This window comes from Lepidochelys kempii, chromosome 8 (genome assembly GCF_965140265.1).
Source record: "Lepidochelys kempii isolate rLepKem1 chromosome 8, rLepKem1.hap2, whole genome shotgun sequence".
In the NCBI taxonomy this organism is placed as follows: Eukaryota; Metazoa; Chordata; order Testudines; family Cheloniidae; genus Lepidochelys; species Lepidochelys kempii.
This window is the reverse complement of record NC_133263.1, coordinates 50,865,049-50,887,420: the sequence shown is the minus strand read 5'-3', so window position 1 is coordinate 50,887,420 and position 22,372 is coordinate 50,865,049. Positions and strand designations below refer to the sequence as shown.

Here is a 22,372-nt window from a genome sequence, read left to right as displayed (position 1 = left end):
AAGTATTGTGAGGAGTGTTGCAACAGTGCTAACTGTAGATGCTTTGAATTCCCAAGGTTTTTTTTATTTGCCAAGTGTTTTGCTGTTTTCACTGTCGTCTACCCCATACATGCGAATGGTTTGACATGGTGTGCTTGAACTAACGCATCAAAGAGAATTGCTGAGTGGTCTGTTATGCATAGCGAATCTATCTGAAAATAGGCACCAACTTCTTGATTTCCACAGGGTGCTTGACCCCCGCACCGTCTCAAGCCCCGCCACCACTCCATCCCCTTCCCCCAAGACTCACCCCAGCCCCGCCTCTTCCCGCCCCCACTCTGCCTCTTCCTGCCCCATTCTGCCCCTTCCCCCGAAGGCGCCCCATAGTCAACTGGTGCCTCCCCATACTGGGGGAGGGGAGGAATGATCAAAAGGGGAGGTCACGTGTCCCCCTTGGCCAACCCCCAATCAGCCTAGGGCCACCGTGCTTTACCCGCTCCTCTGTCCTCCTGCTGCACCTGGCCCCCTTGGCACATTCTGCCGCTCTCCCTGGTGGGAGGGAGCCTGGGCGGAGAGCGGGAAGGAGCTGCTTCTAACGCCGGACCCTCCTGGTCTGGGCTCAGCTGTCAGGGACCACAGCTGAGCGAGATGGAAACATGCTATGGAGGGAGGGGGTCTCTGACTCACTCGACCCTGGTCCCTGGCACCTGAGCCCGGGCAGGGAGCGGAAGCCGCCTCCCCAGCCAGGCTCTCTCAGGCAGCCGCCAGCCTGCCACGCTGCAGAGCAGTGTCCCAGCAGTGGGAAGGGGCTGGTCCTGCCCCTTCTAATCTCTGGCATCTGGGGGAAGTCCCCTCTGACGTCGTCCTGCTCTGCCACTTCCTGCCCCGCTTCTTTCCCTCCACCCCAGCGCCTCCTGCACACCGCTGAACAGCTAATTCTAGGTGGCCAGAAGGCGCTGGGTGCTGGGGGGGGAAGGCAAGGAGGCACTCGGGGGGAGGAAAAGGGGGGCCCATAAGTGGATGCTGAGCACCCACTATATTTTTTCCCGTGGGTGCTCCGGGAATCCCATGGTGAGCAAACTGCACTTTACAAGGTGGTGTTATATGCCTACTCGATGTGCTATGCAACAGCTCAATTTTTTAAAAAAGACGAGTAGTCTGCTAGTGAGAGGGACTCTATCCTGTTTAATTCACATAGATCTGTACCATCCCTAGCCCCATGGCCATCAGGAATCTCATCTGGCTTCAGTGGTTCATTTGCATTCTGCTGCTTGCATATCTTGCAGATTTCACACTTGGATCCCTTCAGTGGCAGCATTCATGCCTGGCCAGAATAGGACCTCTTGGGCTCAGTTCTTACGCCTCTCAATACCTCAAAGGGCACGGTAGATTATGCTTAGCATTTCCAACATCATACTGTGTGGTATTATGGCATTGTACCCTTTGTGCAGAATCCCAAAATTTCTCTTTGTCTTTCAATGGGATTTGTACCCCTAAATCAGTTAGGTGAATCTGAAAATCCCTCCACTCATCTCTAAGTCCCAATAAGATGTATGCTTGGAAGTATCAGGGCTTTTTCCATCAGCCATCCATCTAGAATTACTCTCTCAAGCTGTTGTAAGACTGGTGTCATTTTGTGTTTATTCCTTGAACTCATCAAATTTTATTTGGATGTTGGTAGTTGCATGGTATTTAGTTCAAACTCTTCTTCCTGCAGCTCCTGGCTTTCATAGTTATAGGGCCTCTTGAAAGCATGTCCTTTCTAAAAAGTTACAAGTCTGTGCTTCACGTTTAATAGGTACTTTTGCAGTTTCATGATCGTTTCAGAAGTCTAGGTGCTGCCTTGCTCAGTAGTTCTTGCAATAAGACTTGGAGTGCTTTCTGGCCAGTTTCTACCTCATCCAATGCTGCTTATAAACGTGAAACAACTCACAACCCTCAGCATTTTTTTTTTTCAAGCTGAGCATGGCTTTGTTGTGTTTTTGGCGGCATGTTCTACTATGGGATCATCTTTCAGAAAGACAGCCCCCAACACGTGAACTTGTGTTGACTGAGATCTCCGGGTCTTGTTAGCCTGACATATAGGAGCTTCCATTTAAAAAGTAATTCCCCCAAAATTTTTCTCTAGCAAATCCTGCCATTGCTACTGTATTGTCTTCAAGCAGCCTTACTTGTGTGACAAGTTCTTGGAGGCAAGGACTGGCTTTTTGTTCTGTATCTGTACAGTGCATAGCAGCGTGGTGTCTGCGACTGGGACTCCTTGGTGCTATCACAATACAGATAATCAATAAGTGCTCCTCTCACAACTACATGTGACAATTTGGGGATGAATTTGCTGAGTTAACATGCCCCTGAAATCTCTCAGCAGGGACTCATTTTTGGGTCTGTCCATTTGTACAACTGCCTCCACTTTTCTTGGGTTCAATGGAACTCCTTTGTCACTGAATATCTGGCCTAATCTCATTCAACCTGATCTGGCATTCGTTGCTTTTCAGATTAAGTGCTTTTCTTTTATGTGCTCTGCAGAAATACAGGCTATCATTGTGCTGTTGCTCACTTTCGCCCCAAATCAGCTGATCATCAACAATTGCTTCCACTCCATACAGATCCTCACAGATCTGGGACCACAGTGCTTTGGTACATAGCTACCAAAAGGGATGTTAAAGATACAGAATTTTGAACTTTCTGTACTCAATGGGGCTTGCTAGATCCCTTATCTTATATCCCAAACTGAAAATAATCTTGCATTTTGAAATCTAGATTTGACCTCCTCCGTCATTCTCATAGGGCAGTGCTTGCGTCTGGACCCTAGTCGAATCTTTTGGATTTATATATGTCTAATTGGTTTGATTTTTTTTTATTGTGATGACTCAGTAAGTTTGTCTATAGTCTCATCTAATTTTACCATCTAATGAAGTTCAGCTTTGAACTTTATTGCTCAGTGGCAATGGGTTATTAAGTGTAGCATGCATTTTTGGTGCCACACTAGGATCCGTATCAATGTGAGGTGTATACCATTAATGCTGCCCCAATCTCCTTAACACGATCAAGTTCTTTTAAAGAATATCTCTTTCATCATGTTGAGCAGATACTGTAAACTGCACAACCATTCTGATCATCTGCTTTTGCACCTTGTTCTTCAACCTAAGCACACATCTGGTTTCTGCTGTTTGTTTATCCTTGCACTCTGTCTTTACATCTTGATATGCATTTTCAATTAGATGCACTTCAGTTCTTCCACTGTGTGTCAACACTTTCATTTGGAAAGCACAGTTTTCATTAGTCCTGCTCCTTGCAAGTCAAGTCATCTTCATGCAATAACTTTGGTTCAATTTAGTTCTAAGGTCTACCACAAATAAATCTGGGTCTAATTAGCCCATCTATTAACTGTTCATATTCACACACCTTCCTGTTTATTATGTAGGTCTGCAACATAATGGTCAATGGTCTCACCTGACAGTTGGGTTCTGTACTTTTTCCCCAGTGGCATCCGTGCATGGATCGAAGTAGATTTGAAATACCTGAATGGCTTTGGGTTAGTCTGTGTTCTAATAAATTTGTACCAGCGTCACTTCACTAATGTAGAGACACTCCACCAGTGCAAAGTGAGGCTTCCACACGTGTAGCTTAATTTGGCAAGTTACTCTGGTCTCTGGCAGGTGGCGGCGTCTTGCACCCGTATGTTGTTCTGGTGATTTGTTAGTAAGTGGACTAACCTATGGAATGGTTTGCCTTCAACCAATCAGCAAAGCTCCCCTGTTCTGGCTCATGAGCCTTTGAGCCCGGCACTCTGGGAACACTTGCATTCTTGTGGGATCAGGGCAGGGAATTATTTCCCTCTCCCCCTTCTCTAATGTAGAGGAACCTCAATTCACAGATTCTCTCTCCTAACCTACAATTATGTTTGTCTTTTTTAAGACAGGCCAGTTCCTCAGCTCTCCCTGAGTTTATTCCAGGAATGAATTTGTAACATATTGCTTTGCCTAGGTTGAGTTGTGATGTCGTGGGTTCTCACTCTGTCTTCCTTCCACTGAGAAAGTCTCTCTCTCTGGCCGTCAAGCAAGTTCTGCCACTTTGTGTCTCTCCCCATTGGTAGCTTTAGAAAAGTCAACAGTGCCTTTGTTCTGAAGGCTGCAACGGGGACAGAAGGTCATCAAAACCACAGTGGATTGAGGACTTTTGCCTGTTAACCTGGTTACATCCACAATTATTAATTGGTATCCTGTTGGTGGCATGGCAGCGTCTCTTTCTGCAAGGGGCTACCTGGTCATCTCACATTTTCACATGATGCTACCAGTTGGCTCTGTCCTTGTCTGCTGACACTTGTTGACTGCTGGGTGCTCCAAGCACTGTGATTAAAATAAGGCTGGCTCATTGCTTGTGACAGCCATGGTCTGTAATGTCTATTGCTAGGTAGCACAGGAGAAGAGGGATGAACGAGAAGGAAAAGTGACAGACTGATAATTCTGTTAGTCATTGTCCTCTCCTCTCCCATTCTGCATCTGTCTCTTTCTCCTCAAGGAGTGCTGCTTGGACTCTTCCCCTCTAATCTTAATATCTGTTACTTTGCTCTGGAAATCTCTGATTGGAAAGGGAATGGGTGGATTGGCACCTGTATACTAGACTTGATTGAGAGAGAGTTCTCCTCTGTGCTCTCGTAGGCTGAGCCACACAGCTGGCTGTAATTGTTGTGGCTGTGCAGGACGGAAGGAGAGAGGGCTACAACAAACAGAATTACTGGAGAGTAACTTTCCCAGGACCAGGAGTGTTGTTTGTCAATGCTAAGCAAGGCAGGTGGGCAAGGAGGACTGTGGTGTTTGGGCAAGACAGACCGGTGCTGCAGATGTCAGCAACCAGTCCTGGGGAGGCGGGCAAGTGTCATTGGTGTATGAGCTGTGTAAAGCAGATGGGCACAGCTTGTGCTTTCAGTACCTGGCCAGGAGGCATAGCACACAACGTCTGCACCAGCGCTGGGTGAGGCTGGCAGGCATAATACATGGCACTGGCTGCAGAAGCAGAAAAGGGAGGCATCTCTGAGTTTGTACTGCAGTTTGCTGAGCCTTGCCTGGCCTCCCCTGTTGTTCTGGAGAGGAAGCGCACTAGGCGCTGGAGGGATTGCACTGCTGGGGGTTGCAGGAGCGGCCAGAGGAGTCGCATCCATTATTCTTCAAGAGGAAGCATCTAATGCCTGGCCCAGCAATCCTGTCCTCTTTTGGGAAGGGCCCCGCTGGCATGTGGGGGCTGATGCTGTGCCTGAGCTAGCCCAGGCTCTCTCTGCAGATGTGTGTGTGCAGATCTCATTTATCACAGGCTGGCCCTGGGAGCCAGGACAGCAGCTAGATCCACTTCCAGAGCAGCGAAACAACAGCCACAGAGGTGTGAGCGTGAGGGACTGGCGCAGCTGTTCGGTAGGGGGAGGCAGTTAGCTAGTGAAGCCGTTTCCCGTCTCTGTCCTGCCAGGAACACCCTGAGCTGCCTGAGCGTCGCCTCTGGGAGACTCCTGTTCCCTGGATGCATAATTCCCTTGGGTGATGTGGATGGGGCTTGGGAGGGGATGCTGGCTAAGGACAGACCTGAGCCAAGTGGGGATTGGAGAGGCAGGAAGCCACGAGGTTGTAGAAAAGCCACAGACTTCCCAGAATCAGCCCCTCCTTTTCAACTCCCTGGCCCCAATACCTGCACCCTCCCTTCCGCGCCCTCCTGAGGCTCTGCAGCATTCCCAGTGCTCAGTTTCAATAACTTAAGGTGCATAGCAAGATGCACGCGTGCCCCTCCCTGCTTCCTCCCCCGTTATTCCTCCCCTTCCCCCTTCTTTTCCCTGTCCTCTTCCTCCTTCCTTTCGTCCTTCCACATTGCCGCCCCCTCTCTTCCTCCCACATCCCAACACACAACTTCCAAACCAAGCGAAGCCCTGGCAAGGCTGCAAACGGAAGAGGGGCTGGGGACGCAGGCATCCCTCAGTTACAAGGGCAGCGCTTTCCCTGCTAAAATTCTTTTTTTTTTTTTTAAATCTGCCTCTTTCCATCCCCCGCTGCGCGCCTCGGCTTTGTGAGATTGAAGGACAGCCAGATGAAAAGCTCTCTGACTTTCAGATCCGTTGTGCACCAAACCGCCCGGCTGCCTCCTCCTCTCTATGCCCTTCCATTCCTCCCCTCCCTCCAATTCTCCTTTCAGATCACAGGCATCCCAGGGAGAAAGTGTCTGCGTTAGCATTTTTAATAAAGAGCTGGCTGGGAAGGATATCAGGGGGATGGATGGAGAAAAAGAAGTGAAGCAAAAAGCCAAGCCACAGATAGTAAAAGGTTGGCCCAAGTAGAAACAGCACGGGAGAGGCAGAGGCCTTAGAAGGAATACAAAGGCTGATCTAATTGGAGCTGTGAGCACCAGCGGGCCGGTGGGAAATTGCTGGATCTATTGAACCCCACTTGAAGCTGGTCTTCCAAATGTTTGCTCATGTCGCCCTTTCCTCTCCCTTCCTGGTGCTAGCTGAGGTGTAGCCATTACTCCCGAAATCACAGCACGCTGCATTCCTGCCTGCCCACCCACTGGCTGGTGATGTGAGCTCTGGGCCACGGAGGGGGCTTCAGCACTTGGGGTGCTGGGTCCTTCTTACCTGTTATCTTTGGCCCAGGGTACAGCACTCAGAGCTCACGGGCCAATGGAAAGACTCTGTTAACTTCAGTGGATGTTGGGTCAGGCCCATGTGGAGTCCCTTGGATTGCATTTCAGTGGGTGGGACGTCACACCAGGATGAGTTTGAATTGGCGAGTCACTGTCTTCTCTCCGACCCTCATTTTAACTTAGCCGAGAAAATGGATTGTTGGTGTAGCTCGTCAGCTCTTTGGGGTCAGGTGGAAACAGGGATTTGGGGCTGGGGTTTCTGCCACTGCAGCTTCTCGGCCTGACTTTTCAATATGCATGGCACAGGGGAGAGGGCTGGTGGCTCCTCGGGACCCTCGCACACTCCGGCACCTCCAGGTGCCTGCTCCACAGGTAGCTGTACAGGGCTCCTGAGCCCTGCTCTGCGAGTCTCCCTGTTTCCCTCACAGTGACTGCAGGAAGCCAAATCCGACGTCCCCATAACCACAACAAAATGCTCTTGCTCTCTGCTACCCCAGCCTGCTGAGGAGGAGCAGCCATTTTCCCGCCCATCACCATCTCCTTCATGTTGTCCTCCTTTCCCCTCAGCACTTCCACTATGTGTTGGGGGGTATTTTTTCTTGGTTTGGTGTGGATTCGGGTGGGGGGGTGTTACGTTTACATTTCATTAAATGTGCCTAACCCAGGACAATGCACCTTCCGCTGACACGCTGAGAAATCAACTCAAAATGGCCGCTCTTGTCCGTCGTCCTCTGGGCTGATGTTGACAGTTTGAATCAAACAGATTTTTTTTATTTCCCCTCAGACATTTTTGGATTCAAAACTGTCGGATGCTTTTATTTTGCGTGAAATATTGAAATTTTGACATTGCGGGACACGTTTTTATGAAATCGAGGTTCTGCTTTTTTTTTTTTAACTCATGGTAATTCACCACGTGTGCTCCCATATCAGCAGGGGAATTTGTGCCAAAACCTCAAGGCAGCTTCTGAAATGTGAGTTTTGGCAGGAGCCTCTTCTGCTGCATGGGGCACCCATCTTATAAACAGGGAGGAAAAGAAGAGCTGCTATTTCTACTCCAGGCTAGAGAGCAGACCCCAAATCTTTTCTTCATCTTGGGGGGGTTAAATAAGGTGTATTTTGTGGATGACTCTCAGAAGGTTCCCACAGGGTGCCTTCCTTTTCAGCCCGAACAGAGCAATGGGGAGATAGTTTGTACTTGGACTACTCATTGTGTTAAGCTTCAGATTGGAAAATTAAGGGGAGGTAGGTGTATACATGCACACCTCCCAACAGTCCTGGGGTTCACGGCACTGTCCTGCTTTGACCGCACCAACCCCCCTGTTCTGTAGTGGAACATTTCCCACAGTCAGAGCCCCTGGGGGGAGCAAAGGGGACTCATGCCTCCCATTTAATGGACCCCCCAGACCCAGTGGCGTTGTGACATGGCTCTCAGGGTTGCAGCGCCACTCAGGTTTGGCCCAGGTGGCCCTTTGTCTCCGTTTGCGGAGGAGTGGATGGGTCAAACCTCAGTGGTGTGGTGTCCCATGCTAGCACTTGAAATGTTGGGAGGTACGTACACAGTTCAGCTCTTGTGCCACTTGCTGGGTGACAGCCTGAGAGGACTCCATTCTGAGTAAACTGACCAGGCTCTTTATTAAACCAGCTATTTGCAGAACTTAACACAGAGCTTATCCAACTGCAACTCAATATTCCTAGCCACCCGCAAACAGACTGACTGCCTGGTGCCTCCTCCGTAGTCTTCCCTCCAGGTTCCCTGCAGGTGGCTACAATAGACTCTTCATTATCACTAGCATGTTCCTTGAACTCACTCCCCTGGCCATGCTGTAACCCCTTCGCCCCATCCGGACACGTGGGCTGGTAGGAGAGAGAAGAAGCCAGGGATGTAAAGAATAAAAGGCAAAGGTTACTGCAGATAAAAATGGTTCCTTGGAACAACCGAGCATAGAAAATGTACATTGAGATGGGACAATAGGTTACGGCACCAGGCATTGCGTGGGGGTGGAGACCCAGGATTTTTTTTGCAGGTGCAATCGGTTTGGGAGGTTCCCACCAAGCCCTGTTTTTGAGCCATTGTCTCTGTACCTAGGCGTGAATGGCAGTCGAGACTGGATTTGCAGGGAGTGCTGACGAGCAGAATTGAGGTGCACTGGCAGAGCTTTGAAGCAGCAGCTTGCCCAGTTGCTGGCATACTTTGTCTGCTTCGTGGCAGCCCTCACTTTCAGGTTCACACCCGAACGGCGTGATTGATAGCGAAAGATGAGGTCATTTTGAGCACAATTAATCCAGTTTGATCAAACACTGAGCTGTTTCTGATCAGCCCTCATTTCTTTTGTGAGCTCTAAAGACTGTGCAACTGAAACACTTGCCAAGAGCAACAAAAATAGAGCAGCGAGGAGCCGGCAGCGATCATGAAAGAGGGAAAGAGCGAGACGCTAAAGGGAAGAGAAAGCAGGAACAAAACAAAGCAGCAGAACAACAGGGGGAAAAAGACAATGACTGAAATGGTGAGAGATGCACGGAGAGATGAAGTTGCCTCCATTACTTATTTCTGAAGCCAAAAGAAAAACAAAACCCAGCCAGGAAGGAGCCTTATTGAACACCGTGCAGCATGGTCCAGGCAGCACTGAAGAGGACATGGCTTTAGAACCTGTGGGGTGCCCCTCCAGCTGCTGCTAAGTACCCAAGCCAGGCTTTTCTGTCCACCTCCCTCTACCCCTCGTGTCCCAAAGTTGGCATTTTCCCTGCAGCACCTCCCAAGCCTTCTGCCAGGCCACAGTGCCACCACTTGATGCTCTCCTGTGTCCAGCAGCAGCCTTCTTGGAGAGATGCGCTGCTGTGCAAGCAGCCCAGAGCAGGCACTACCCGATCTGGACTCCTCCTCTTGGTACTCAAGAGCATCGTCCTGTATAACGCATCACAGCTGCACTAGAGACAAGTGCAGGAGCAGGGACGGCAACACATGTAAACAACCCCCCTGATCCTGCCCCACTGAATCACCAGGAGCTTTACAAGTGATGTAATGGAGCAGGATGCCCAGCTGGCGCTCCATTGTGCCGTGGGCTCTTCTGGGAGAAGCTCCGTTGATCTCAGCAGTGCCGAACGCTGGCATGGCTGAGGATCTGGCCCCCAGCTTGGCCCTTGCCTTCCCCTGACCCTCCCTTGTATAAAATGCCATGTTGGCGGGTAGAATGTCACTTGGCAGCCCTCGCAGTCTGTGGGAGCATGGAGCTTATGGGCGTGTTGCCAAGTGAGACAGCACGAGCTGCTTGGAAGGCTAAGAGCAATCAAGAATAAGGACGGTTTGTTGATTAATGTATTTGCTAGGGTTGGCATTTTCACAGGAGCCTATGGGGGTATGATGCCCATAATCCACTAAAATTCTGTGGGAGTTGAGCACTCACCCCATAGGCTCCTTCAAAAATCCCAGCCCGCCTAGTTATTTAAAGCTATTAACTGTACTGGGGGGTGCTCAAACTTTTTTTTGCAGGGTTGGCCCCTTCTTAATGGTGAAGAAGAATCACTTGGACCTTCTCCTTCCCTCCCAGTTGCAGCTATGTGGACCCCGTTCACCATCCCATGGGATACCTCTGGAAACTCCGGCAATTGCTTATTTGGACAATGAGCATTAGAAAAATATTTACCAGCGTCACATGAACAATCACGGTATTCAATCTTGGTTGGGAAATTCTGCACTGAAATACTCAGTGAGCCACTGGACAGTGAATTACCTTTGTACTTCTTGAGTTGACCATAGTTAGGCTTGGCAAAATTCTATTTCTTTAAAAAATAATTTTGATGGATAACATTGGTTTATTTTCAGCACTTTTTTCAGTTTACATTAATTGTAAATTTTTTTCACAGTTGCGTAAACCCCCATGCGTCTTGTGCATTTTCCTTTTTTGCATGCATTTCAATTTTCTCAGTTGCCAGAAAGTAAAGGGCATGTCAGACCATAGTTATTTAAGGAGAGATGATGTTGAGATTCAAGAAGTGAAAGCTTTATAACCATTAAAACACAAGTTGTCGGCATCACATATCAAAATATACAGAATAAATATCCTTAAATCAAACTCTAATAAGTTCTCCAGCAGCATTTTCCTATCTGTAAATTTTTCTTATTATCGATGGGAATTTTTTTGTTGGTTTGTGTGTGTGGAGAGCTACAGTAAAGCTGTAATGCAGCCTCTTTGCCTGCTTATTCAGAACCTTCTGAAAAGTGATGTGTTGATTTCCTCTCAAGGCATTATGGGAAGCTCTTAGCTGCTCTCCCATACATTTCTTGTCAAATACAGCAGACAAGACAAGTTTTGGAGGAGTCCAGTTTGCGGTCCGAGACACAGCGGAAGTTCTTGCTGCAGCCCCCGTTGTCCTGGGAGCAGCCCCAAACCAGTCCAAAGGAATCGAAGAGAACCTCCAGGCTATCAAGGGAAGAGGAAGTCATCAGTTCTTCCCTACAAGGAGGAGAGGAAGAGGGACACTGTGAAATAGACATTTACCAGCATTTACTGATGATAAACTAAGCCTTCCAGACCTCCTCATCATCAGGGTCCATTGGCTGTGCAGCATGGGGAAGTCTGCAGAGCAGCTGACCAGTCTGATCCTGGTCTGTGGCTAAACAGAGGAGTCCAGGCTCCAAGGCTGTCGATCCGGCACCTTTCACCCGCACTAAATTCACGGAGCAGGGGAAAAAAAGCCATTCTTATAATTTCCCTGCCTGTGTCTGTATGGAACAATACTGTCTCCCCTTTTGTTCGCCATCTGACGCACTCCCGAGAGACAAGAATAAAGCCCATCTGCAGGAGTATTGAAAGGCTTATAGATGGCAGTGTATTCAAGGTGTCTATGAGACATGCAAGAATGTACATGTTTAGTTCTAAAGGTTGCTTTACTTGAGCCAGTCCAATCTGTGGGATGAATGGCATCCTCCAGTTCTCGCTGACTTGACAAAAATCATATTGAATCCTGGTAGAGAAACTAGACAGATGTACAAACCTGCAATCAGAAATTTTTTTGTTGCTAAAATAACTTCAGATTAGAAATTAAGGTGCTTGTGTAATAGAGCTGTAATTACCTGCAGAGAGAATTGCTAGGATTGTCTTCTGCATAGCAATAATTTAGCACCAATTGGAAAATATTCAGTCATCAATATCTCTCTCGAGGTCTGAGTTCACCTCTCTCACTGGATGGTGTTCTCCAGGGGGTGGGCAAGGCGAGTGGCCACTGTGGTATCTCTTAAAAGGTCATTGAAGTCAACTCCAGCTTCTTCTACCAGCATCTAAAGGGCAGATATACCACCATGGAAAAATCTACCACCAGAAGTGGTCACAACCATGCAGCTGATTCTCTTCAGTGCTGGCAAGACAAGTGTTCCGGAGGCTGGGTTTATTTTGTGGGAGAGTGGAGAAGATAGGTGGGCGTCCATGGAGCACCCTACAACAGGAGTTGACCGTGTTCCCTCTGTTCAGGTTGGTGATCCTGGAAACCATCCACCATCCATAGTGTTCTGCAGGTCTGGGAGCAGTGGGTTGGCCAGTGTGACTCTATCTTGTCCTTGGTGCTGGTGGCGGTGCCATGTGTCATTAGTGACGCGTCACCACCCTGAGCATTTGACCTTCAAGCCACATACTTTACCAAACAAGTTGGAGATTGAGCTCATCCTTCTGCCAAGGCCAGAATGCTTTTTGTGGCACATTTTTGATCAAGCCACTTTTAATACCCCAAACAAGAGTTCTTCTGCTACTTCCCTCAGGAGACTATTTCAGAGTCTAAAAGAGCCTATTTTATATTCAGCCTGGATTTTCCCTTTTTGTGTCCTTTTAGCTGCTTCTGCTCCATGCTTGTGTTACACCCTGCTCTCAATCTGTGTGCTGCTATCATGTTTTCCCTCAAGCTACACCTGTCTAACTCCTCTTTAATCGTTCGTCCTAACCAGTCCCTCCCGTCCCTTATTATTTTTTCCTGCTGTTCTCTGAATTCCCTCCAGCTCGTCAATATCTTCCTGCCCAGAAATGGATTCAGTATTCCAGGTGCAGTCATTCCACAGCTGTAAACTATGAAATCCCTTGATACTGATGCCACTGTCAGCTCACTATTGCATGGGACTGTTCGGGTTTTTGACCCGACAGTGTCTCTCCAACTATGATGGATGGCAACATATTTTCACGGGTGTTCTCTTTCGAGTATGCATCTGCATGGATCCCATTTGAGGTGTGCACGCACCTGATGCGTGGGCGATCAGATATGTTTGAATAGCTCTGTCTCTTGGTGTCCTGCGTGCTCCAGGTTTTCATGCAAGGGCATAGGAGTGGAGCAGGTATGATGTACAAGTGTGTACGACAGTACGGACTTGCAGCATTAGGCCACATATTGGCATTCACACATGTGGTGTCATTTGCCAGACTTTGCTGTCCCTCCAACTCTGGCTCAGGTCGGTTTGCTCCCCCAGCAAGACGATGAATAGACAAGAAGGTTTCAGTGCCTTGTGTGTCCTTGCAGAGCTGGGTTGGCGTTTGGATCTCACAGAAGCGTGGAGGGGGTGTCCTGCTCAGTCCTTGCTTCAACAAAGACCCTGATCACGGATGTGTCAAGGACAGGCTGGGGAGCTCATTTGGACCATCTACAGACACAAGGGGCCTAGTCCCTAGACGACAGGGAGATAGGTATGAATGTCCTGGAGCTCAAAGCCGTCATACTACCTGTGTGGCATTCCTGCCTGTCATCTGGAACTTGATAGTGCAAAGTATCACAGCCAACATGACAGCCATGCACTGCATTTGCAAACAAGGGAGCCCAGACTCTTTGCCCCTCTGCATGGAGGCTGTCAAATTCTGGTACGATCAGAATGGGATAACTCTGATGGCCCTTCACCAGGAGTCAGCGACAATCTGGCAGATTTCCTGAGCAGACCAACCCTTGCACAGATTTGTGATAGGACTGATATCCTGCCATTGTGGACCCCCGCCCCACCCCGTCTCCAATAGAGTTGTTTGCCATCAAGGACAGCACCAAATCTAAGATCTTTTGCTCCAGGGCAGGACAGAACCCAGGATTGTTATTGGATTCCTTCCCTTACAGTGGAGCAGAGGTCTGCTGTATGCCTTTCTGTTCCTTCCAGTGGTGATTGTCAAGATCTGGAGACAGGGCCATCATCAGTCTTGTAGCCTTATGCTGGCTGAGGCAGTTCTGTCTGACAAACCTGTTACAGATGTCGGTTCAGCCTCCACTCCAGCTCCCAGCCACCTCCATCTGATCTCACAGCACTACAGCCCGATGCTCCATCCAAACCTGGAGTTGCAGCACCTGAAAGCACTGCTCTTGGCTGGTTCAGTACCATGGATAGGAACTGCTCCTTACAGGTCCAGGAAATCCTGGTTCACAGCAGGCAAATGTCTACCAGGAGGATGCATTCCTCTAAATGGAAGAGGTTCTTGATATGGGCCACCTGGCGTGGTCTGAACCTGGTTTAAGCCATGATATTGAAGATCCCCAATTACTTACTGTGCTTAAAACATGTTGGCTTTGTGTTCAGCTTTATTAAAGTCCACTGAGCTGTCCAAGACTGGGACTGTTCAGCTTGGAAAAGAGACCACTAAGGGGGGGGGGGGATATGGTCAAGGTCTGTAAAATCATGAACAGTGTGAAGAAAGCGAACAGGGAAGTGTTATTTATCTCTTCACATAACACAAGAACCAGAGGTCACCCAATGAAATTAATAGGCAGCAGGTTTACAGCAAACAAAAGGTAACACTTCTTCACACAACGCTGAGTCAGCCTGTGGAACTTGGTGCCAGGGGATGTTGTGAAGGCCAAGATTATAACTGGATTAAAAAAGAATTAGATAAATTCAAGGAGGATGGGTCCATCAATGGCTATTAGCCAGGATGGTCATGGACGCAACTGCCCTGGGAGTCCCTAAATCTCCACCTGCCAAAAGCTGGTACTGAACAACGGGGTGGATCACTCGAAATTGCCCTGTTCTGTTCTTTCCCTCTGAAGCATCTGGCACTGGTCACTGGCCATTCTTATAAGCTGAATGCCCCCTATGACATTCCCTATGAGCAAGATGGTACGGTGACCTCACCTGAAGTCCATTCTTAAGGTAAATGCAGAATTTCATCTGAACCAATTGATAAGCCAGCCTGTCTTTTTCCTGAAACCACAGCTGGTTCTAGGAGAAAAGAAATTATACACGCTGGATGTGTCCAGGGCTTTGCTTTATTACATTGACATGACCAAACTGTTCAAGCTATCTCCCCATCTGTTTGTAGCCATAGCCAGGTATTCTAGAGATCATCCATTCGCCGAGGATATTACACTGTGTGGTCCATTGCTTCTCAGTGTGTTACCAGCTGACTGATGTGGCTCTCCCTCTGAACACCAAGTCTCACTCCACTAGAGCTCTATATCTGTCGTCTACTTTGGGGATGTGCTGATGTCAGAAATCTGCAGGGTGACGACATAGAGTAACCCACTGACTTCTGTCCAGTGCTGTATCTTGGAGTTAAGAACTATGTCAGAAGTCAGGTTTGGGAGACCAGTATCCCCATCACTGTTTGACCAATGCAGCTGGTACTCCTCAGTCCCACCATCCAGGTGTGATGCTGCTTGACTGTTGTCCACAGTGGGATCCCCACTGACACATAATGGAAGAAGAATGGTTCCTTATACTACAGTAACTGTGGTTCTTTGAGATGTGTATTCAGCGTGGCTCCCATGACCTGCCCTCCATCACTGCTTTCGGAGTCCTCTCCTGCCAGGGGTTTGAATTGCAAGGGTACTCCTCCAGGCTCTCTAAAAACAGGCGGGATACAGCTCCATTTTCCCCAAAGCTTTCCTAGATGTCTGCAGCCTCTGGGAAAACAAGCTGCACAGTGGAGATGCGGCACGTATGACAAACTGAGTGGGAGATTCCGTTAAAGCCACGTATACTCTAACAGGAGCAGCTTCCTCCATTGTTTACGTGCTTTCTCCCCTCTGGGGGGTGACCACGTGTTACATCAGAGGAGACACTACGAGGGGGATATAATGAGGTAAGTTTCTTCAGGAGTTAGCTACATGGTGCTAAAGCTTACGTATGTGCTCGCTACATTCAAGAAGAAGAGGGCAGCTAAGGTAATTAGACAAAGTCAGCAGGGCTCCAGGCAGGGGCAGGGGTTTGCCCGCTCAGCGCTGCATGCAAAATCAGAACAGGATCAGCACTGGGATGGGACATAGCCAAAGGAAACCCAGAGTCCCGCAGGACGCCGTATTGCTGATGCAGCAGGTGGACCCTCGCAGAGTGTTGGTGCCAAACCAATGTCCCAGGACGGTGGTAGGGGGCAGTGCGACAGAGGGCAGGGATTCAAGAAATCTCCGGACGCCATTGGAAGTGTTGGCTTCATTGTCCTGGTCCAGGTCCTGTTTAGATCATTACCTCCTGCCTCACTGAATTCCTCCTTCAGATTCAATGAACTGAGCTAGTCTTCTTCACTTCCTGTCAGGGCTGGTGTTGGGGGGTGACAAGCGGGGCAATTGTGCAGGGCCCCACACCACGGGGCCCCCGTGAAGCTAAGTTACATCATCTCTACAGTGTCACTCTGGGGAAATGTAACGCGAGTCTTAGTCATTTAATTGCTAAAAGTGGAAATAAATCACACGGAAGCAGAGGTTTTCAATCTGGGGGGCACGCCCCCCAAAGGAGCGCAGAGGAACGTTTGGGGGTGGGGAGCACAGGGATGCCAGGTGGCTGGGGCTTCAGCGGGGCGGGGGCCTACTCCTTGGTTTCTGCCCTGTAGCAAGTCTAGCACTGGCCCTGCTTCCTGTCCTAAATTGTTGCCTAGTGTTACTGTGCACTGCTAAACAGCAACTCTAGAAACAACTGCATTCCACTGAGCGGTGAAGCAATCCCTGGATGTGTAGCCAGAGTAACTCTGGTCTCACACCAGCATAAACCTGGTGTGAATCGCCAGTGGGGTCACTTCTGATATTCACGGGTGTATGTGAGATCAGACCCAGGCCCCGAATCTGGTACGCATGGTGCTGTACAAATTAGTACACAATATTATTTTCTTTTCTCCTTCCAGACCTTGGCCATATACAATATTCCAGCGTGGATTTGACTTGGTGCTGGGAGAGCAGCCTTCGGATAAGATCTTTAGGTAAGGCTTGGCTGCCCTGCCAGCATCCCCAGTTACCTTACCTTCCTGCCGCCAACCAGCCAGCCCCTCCCCGTGCCCTGTGGGCACAAACAGAACAATGGGCCTCAAACATCCGTCAATAAATACACTCTCTAGTTCCCATGGGTCACGGGACGTCTCTTGTGGGCGTCAGAGGGATCTGATTGGCCACGTCTGGGTTGAGCGGTGGCTTGGGGTAACCGGTTGATGGGTCTCTTTCAGTACAAGCACTAACTCAATGGAAGAAGCGAGTTATTACTATATCCACTGGCTGTGAAGGCAGCTAGGCTTTGATCCTGGGTGTCTGTGCTCATGGGGGCGTGTGCGCGCGTGAAGCTGCATGGCTGCTCCTGTGCAATTCTCCACCACATTTGCTGTCCTGTCCATGCTCCCCTTTGCATGGTAGCAGCTCTGGTACATTCTCCCTCCTGCTTCCCTGCTGTGTGGTTGCACCGGTGTTCTCTCCTGTCCCCGCAATCTCCCATTTTCCCCGCTCTTGTCCCGGTTTCCCCTCTCTGCCCACAGGAGGTGTGACGTGGCGCTCTCTATGGGAACGCGTCATGTCCACTGTGAACCAGGGCACTCTCCATTTATAGCATACTAAGGGCCAGACCTTGAGGCCGTTACCTGGTTTAGACTTTACTCAGGCAAATCTCTGACAGAAGTTGAGCAGAGCCTCACTAATGCCTCAGGATTTGGCCTGAGGGCTGGGTGAAGACCTCAGCTTGTGTCCTAATACAGACCAGGCCTTTAGGCGCTGCACGGTCTCAGAGAGAGCCTCATTTCTCTCCCCCTCCCCCCCCAGCCCCTTCTGGAGGCATTAACGAGTTAATGAATCGGTGAGTGCTTCTGGGGGTGGGAGAGGGAAAACAGGAAGGGGGAAGAGGCAAAGAAGGCAGGGGATGCCTAGCTTCTTGCACTGGGTGAGGTGGAAAACCGAGGTCCGGAGCACTTGGAAGTGGCAGCATTTCTGACGGCTGGGTGTTGAGAGACTTGGGTTCTATTTTCCAACTCAGCCACGGACTCACTCTGTGACCGTGGCAAATCACTTACCTGCAGTGTGCCTCGGTTTCCCCATTGGCGAGAAGGGAATAATAATATAGAAATTTGTAAAGCACCTGGGAGCACGCATGGAGTGCAACAGTTTGTTTCCACCGTGGGCATCGGGGAGGAATGTTCCTGCTCGCAGTGCTGCGTCACCTCTCCCCACCCTGCGTCACCCTGTGTGGGGCTGGGACCGGGATTACAGCATTCTCCGTGCTCTGCTGGTACACGCGGGCTGCTCTTGGCTAGTGGGATTCTCCTGCCTGCTGGAGTCTGGCTTTTATTCTCGGTGGGTCTGCAGCTTCCCTGCATTCTGAATACCTGGCAAGCTCGGATGCTGTCCCCCATGATCTCCCACTGGTGGGTGAGTTAACCGCCCTCCGATTTTCCAGGTCTACTAACTCCACCCAGCCACTTGCCGGCAGTGTCACTAGAGAGGCTATGGGCAGAATAGGCAACGGAGGCTGAACCTGCTGCTCAGTCTAGAGGTGATCTAGCCAGGGCAGACTGGAGTCATGTTCGCGGGATGGGGGTGGGGCGCACTGCCCGGACTCCACTCGTCCTGTGGACGAGCAGAGGATGTCAGCTTCCAGGCCTAGTAATGCAGCACCTTTAACATCAGTCAATGGGGAAAGAAAGAAAGCGAAGAGGCTTCTGTGGCAGCTGGAGCCATGACTAGCTTAGTGGCTCCTGCTGAGGGCCCCTATTGGCTGCTCATAGCCCTACTGCCTCCTCCTGGGGAAATATACAAATTGCCACACAGGATCCCACCACTGGTCCCTCTAGGCCAGTCTCCAGTCTCTGACAGGGCAAGCACCAGCTTCATCAGAGGCAGAATCCTACAGCGGGCAGTGATGAGATAAGCTGCCCCAGGACACCCATCAGTTACAGTTTGGGCTAGGCCCTGGGATCAGAGGTTCTAGCCCAGGCCCCAGGGACAGAGAGCACCTCCTTTGGAGAAGGCTGGTATGTCTGTTGTGAATGAAAGCAGCAACTGAGTGCTGGTGGGCAGTGGGAGAGAGGAAAGAGACCTCTTCCCCTTTGCACCACAACGATTAGCGTGTTGCTCACGTGGGAGCCAATGTTCATATTCCTCGTTCATGCCTGCCCATTTCTACTGCCTCTAAGCGGCGAGCCTGCTGGCAGCCCCTGTGCTGACACCCACCCGGTGAAATGCGGAGCTTGCAGATGAGAGAATGAATAAATGAATAACCTCTAGCTGCATCCCTCAGCCCCTGCCTCTACTCTGACTGCCTTGATTGCAGTAGTTGTCAGGGAGAGGGAGTCATCTGCCTAGGAGCCGCGGCTGCTGTGCTGGGAGGCAGGGCTGTAGCTTTGAGTGTGCTCCCCACTCCCACCGACAGGGAACGCCTCTCGTCCAGGGAGTGCTGCAGCTGGTGTGTTCCTGCTCTGAGGGGGGCTGTGGCAGGCTGCCTGTCCCTTCCTTACGCTCGCACTGGGGGCAATTTGCTGTCCCCCACTCCGCTCTCTGCATTTCAGTAGTGCTTGGAGGGCAGGCCTCCTGCGTGCCTGGTGCTGTGCAAACACAGCCGTTCCAGACCCTGGAAACCTGACTTACCATCTACCCAATTAAAAGAAGCCCCATTGCACCAATGTGGAGTTGGGACACAGAGAGAGTAAAGTTGGGGTTTTCAGAGCCAGTCTCCCAGCTTCTGTGGGAAGTGGTGTCCTCTAACTCCCAGCCTAAATGGTTCAAACAGGGTCACCCAAGAAGTCTGGCCGAGCCAGGAAATGGTCCCACATCCTCAGTGTCCCTGTGCATTGCCCAAACTGCAAGGCCAGTCTTCCTCCCTTAACCACAGCCCCATTTGTCTTTTCCTTCTTCTCCCATCCCATGCTCCATGGAACCTTTCTCCCGCTGTAGCCAGGCTGCCCGTTGCACTTTGCAGGTGCTACAGTCAGACTCTGTAGCAAAATGAAGAGCCAGCACTTTACTGAAGGCATCAAGGCTGGCTTGGGGGCTAGGAAGGATGATCTAGTAGGTAGGTCATCCGACAGGTGCTCCAAAGACCTGGGTTCGATTCCTAGATCAACCACAGACTTGCTAGGTGACCTGGGGCAAGTCACTTAATCAACCTTGTGCCTGCGTTCCCCACCCATCAAGTGGGGATGGTAGCACTTCCCTATCTCCTGTGGGGGGTGTGAGGACAAATACATTAAGGATTGTGAGGTGCTGGATACTATAGGAATGGGGGCTGTGAATAGACACCCAGAGCCATCCTAGTACCTCAGCATCTCCTTCCGTCCCATGTGCTGGCTCAGGAGCTGTCTGTGCTTTGGGTCATGGGTGTGGAGGGGCTCTTCACCAGACATTTATCCACCATTCTCTTCAAGGGGGTGTGGCTGGCAGGGGCCCTGCGCCATCCTCCTTATCCGGTTGCTGTGGCAGTCTCACCTCGCTTCCTACATGCGCCCCTCCCCTTGTCCCCCTGTGTGGCTTGAACTCAGGTGGGTGCTGTTTTCCTTCCCCTAGTGAACGGTTCTAACTCTGTACAACAGGTTCACCTACACCCTGGGGGAAGGGATGTGGCTGCCACTGAGTAAGAGCTTTGTGATCCCACCGGCCGAACTGGCCATCAACCCCTCAGCCAAGTGCAAAACGGACATGACGGTGATGGAGGATGCGGTGGAGGTCAGGTGAGTGTGTTCGTGGAGCGGGGGAGCTCGAGGCACGGGGCGTCCAGAGGGCCACACCAGTACTGGGGGAGGAGGATTGCACTCACAAGGCAGGCTCTGAAGTTGGAGGAACCATAGAGCTAACCGCACTTGTATATTGTTACAGTCCTTCAGTGCTGTGGCATTTGGCGTCTTTCTGGTGGATGTTCATTCAGATGTCGACAGGACATCAGGATATACAGCCTGACCCAATGCCCAGTGACGTCCTATGAGAGTTTCTCCTCTGACTCCAGTGGACTTTGCATAAAGCTCTCACTGTGTACCCTGGGAGACCCTTTAGGTGCACATTTCCTAGGCAGAGTTTAGTACAACGTTCACCATGTGCCTTCTGCATGCCATGGTCCTCAGCCTGCTTAGAGCCATGCCTTCAAAGACATCTCAGCTGTTCCCAGTAGATTAAGTCATTCAGAGAGTACCTGTTGGGTCTTACTAGTGTCAGCTCATAGGACTAAAGCTAACCAGCTACATACAGACTTAGAGTCCTCACTACTCAGTGATGGGGATCCTCCGAGTCACAATATCAGGTGGGCATCTGGCAGCATTTGCACATGCAGTCATTACCACTCTGTGCACAGCATGCACTGCCCATGCACAAATGGATAGTGAGGTTAGTGTGTGTGTGGTTAGTCTGATTTGCACCTGTGATCAGTACAGTTTTGTACAAAAATATGGCCGCATGACCGTGTACCACTGTAGGTGCAAATATCTATTGGTGGATGTGTGAATGTATCTGTACTCACTAGCACTTTAGATTAAAATGACGTTAATATATTTATGCTCTACGACCTGAATTTTGTATTGTGTCCCTTTCTCCCCCTCCTTGCAGGGAAGAACTGATGACTTCCTCCTCCTTTGATAGCCTGGAGGTTCTCTTAGACTCCTTTGGACCGGTTCGGGACTGCTCCAAGGACAACGGGGGCTGCAGCAAGAATTTCCGTTGCATCTCGGACCGCAAATTGGACTCGTCCGGTTGTGTGGTGCGTGCATCCTGGGGGTCAGAGCCCAAAGCTTGTCTTGTCTGCTGAATGTGATAAGAAATGTGTGGAAGGGCAGCTAAGAGCTTTCCATAATGCCTTGGGAGGAATCAAACAAACACGTCACTTAACGGGGTCCTCCTTTTCAGAAGGTTCACTACAGCTTTACTGTAGCTCTCCCAACACTATCTAACTTATTCATGGATAGCTTCTCCCAGCTTCTACCTACCCACAGTTCTCTAACCTAAGACAGTGAGGCAGCCCCAAGGGGCCTCTGAGCCATGAGTTCTGCTAACACCACCAAATTAACGAGGATAAGTTACCGAGGGAGCATCAACCCTTGCTACACGCAGATGTTCCTGCCCCTCATTCCCCTGTAGAAGCCTCAGAGTCCCATAGACTCAGGTGTATTGGCTTGTTTCTGAGTCCTGGAACTTGGTCATTCTCTTCCTTAACCCGGGTCTCAGCTAAGAGGAGCTGCCGGTTGGCACCATTGTAACGGCTGCTGCAGATTGTCCCTTGCCACATATTGCCGTTCTGGTGTTCTTGGGGTATAGCTGTCAGGAGATGTCACCTGCAGGCCTGGCGTAGCGAAAAGTGGCTGGTCCCAATTGCTGCACATGTTGCAATGATTCAGACCATTTAGGTCGGTGTTTCCCAACCAAGTGAGCCGGCCCCATTGCTGGGGTGGGGGGAGATTAGTTCAGGGAGGGGGCACAAGACCAGAGGGATGCAGGGATAATTGCATGACCCCCAGATGCACCTTGCTACCATTGCATGGAGGCTTCTGGTGTTGCAGGTGAATCGGGATGACCCTTGAGAGCTTCCCATCTTCCTTCCCTGTTCCTTGGTGGTCTCTGCTGCAGGGGCAGCTCACGTCTCTGACAGCAGGCTGGGGCAGCA

The 22,372-nt window shown here is 50.2% G+C and overlaps 1 protein-coding gene across 5 annotated transcripts in view; it reads left to right on the top strand.

Annotated features, from left to right (window-relative positions):
- Positions 1-22,372, top strand: part of ASTN1 (astrotactin 1) — a 180,829-nt gene that overhangs the window by 111,828 nt on the left and 46,629 nt on the right. For all 5 annotated transcript variants that reach the window (XM_073356476.1, XM_073356474.1, XM_073356475.1 and 2 more), the window contains exons 9-11: positions 16,662-16,736; positions 20,319-20,456; positions 21,322-21,472. In XM_073356476.1, the coding sequence (XP_073212577.1) occupies positions 16,662-16,736; positions 20,319-20,456; positions 21,322-21,472 (364 nt within the window). The remainder of the gene's footprint in view (positions 1-16,661; positions 16,737-20,318; positions 20,457-21,321; positions 21,473-22,372) is intronic.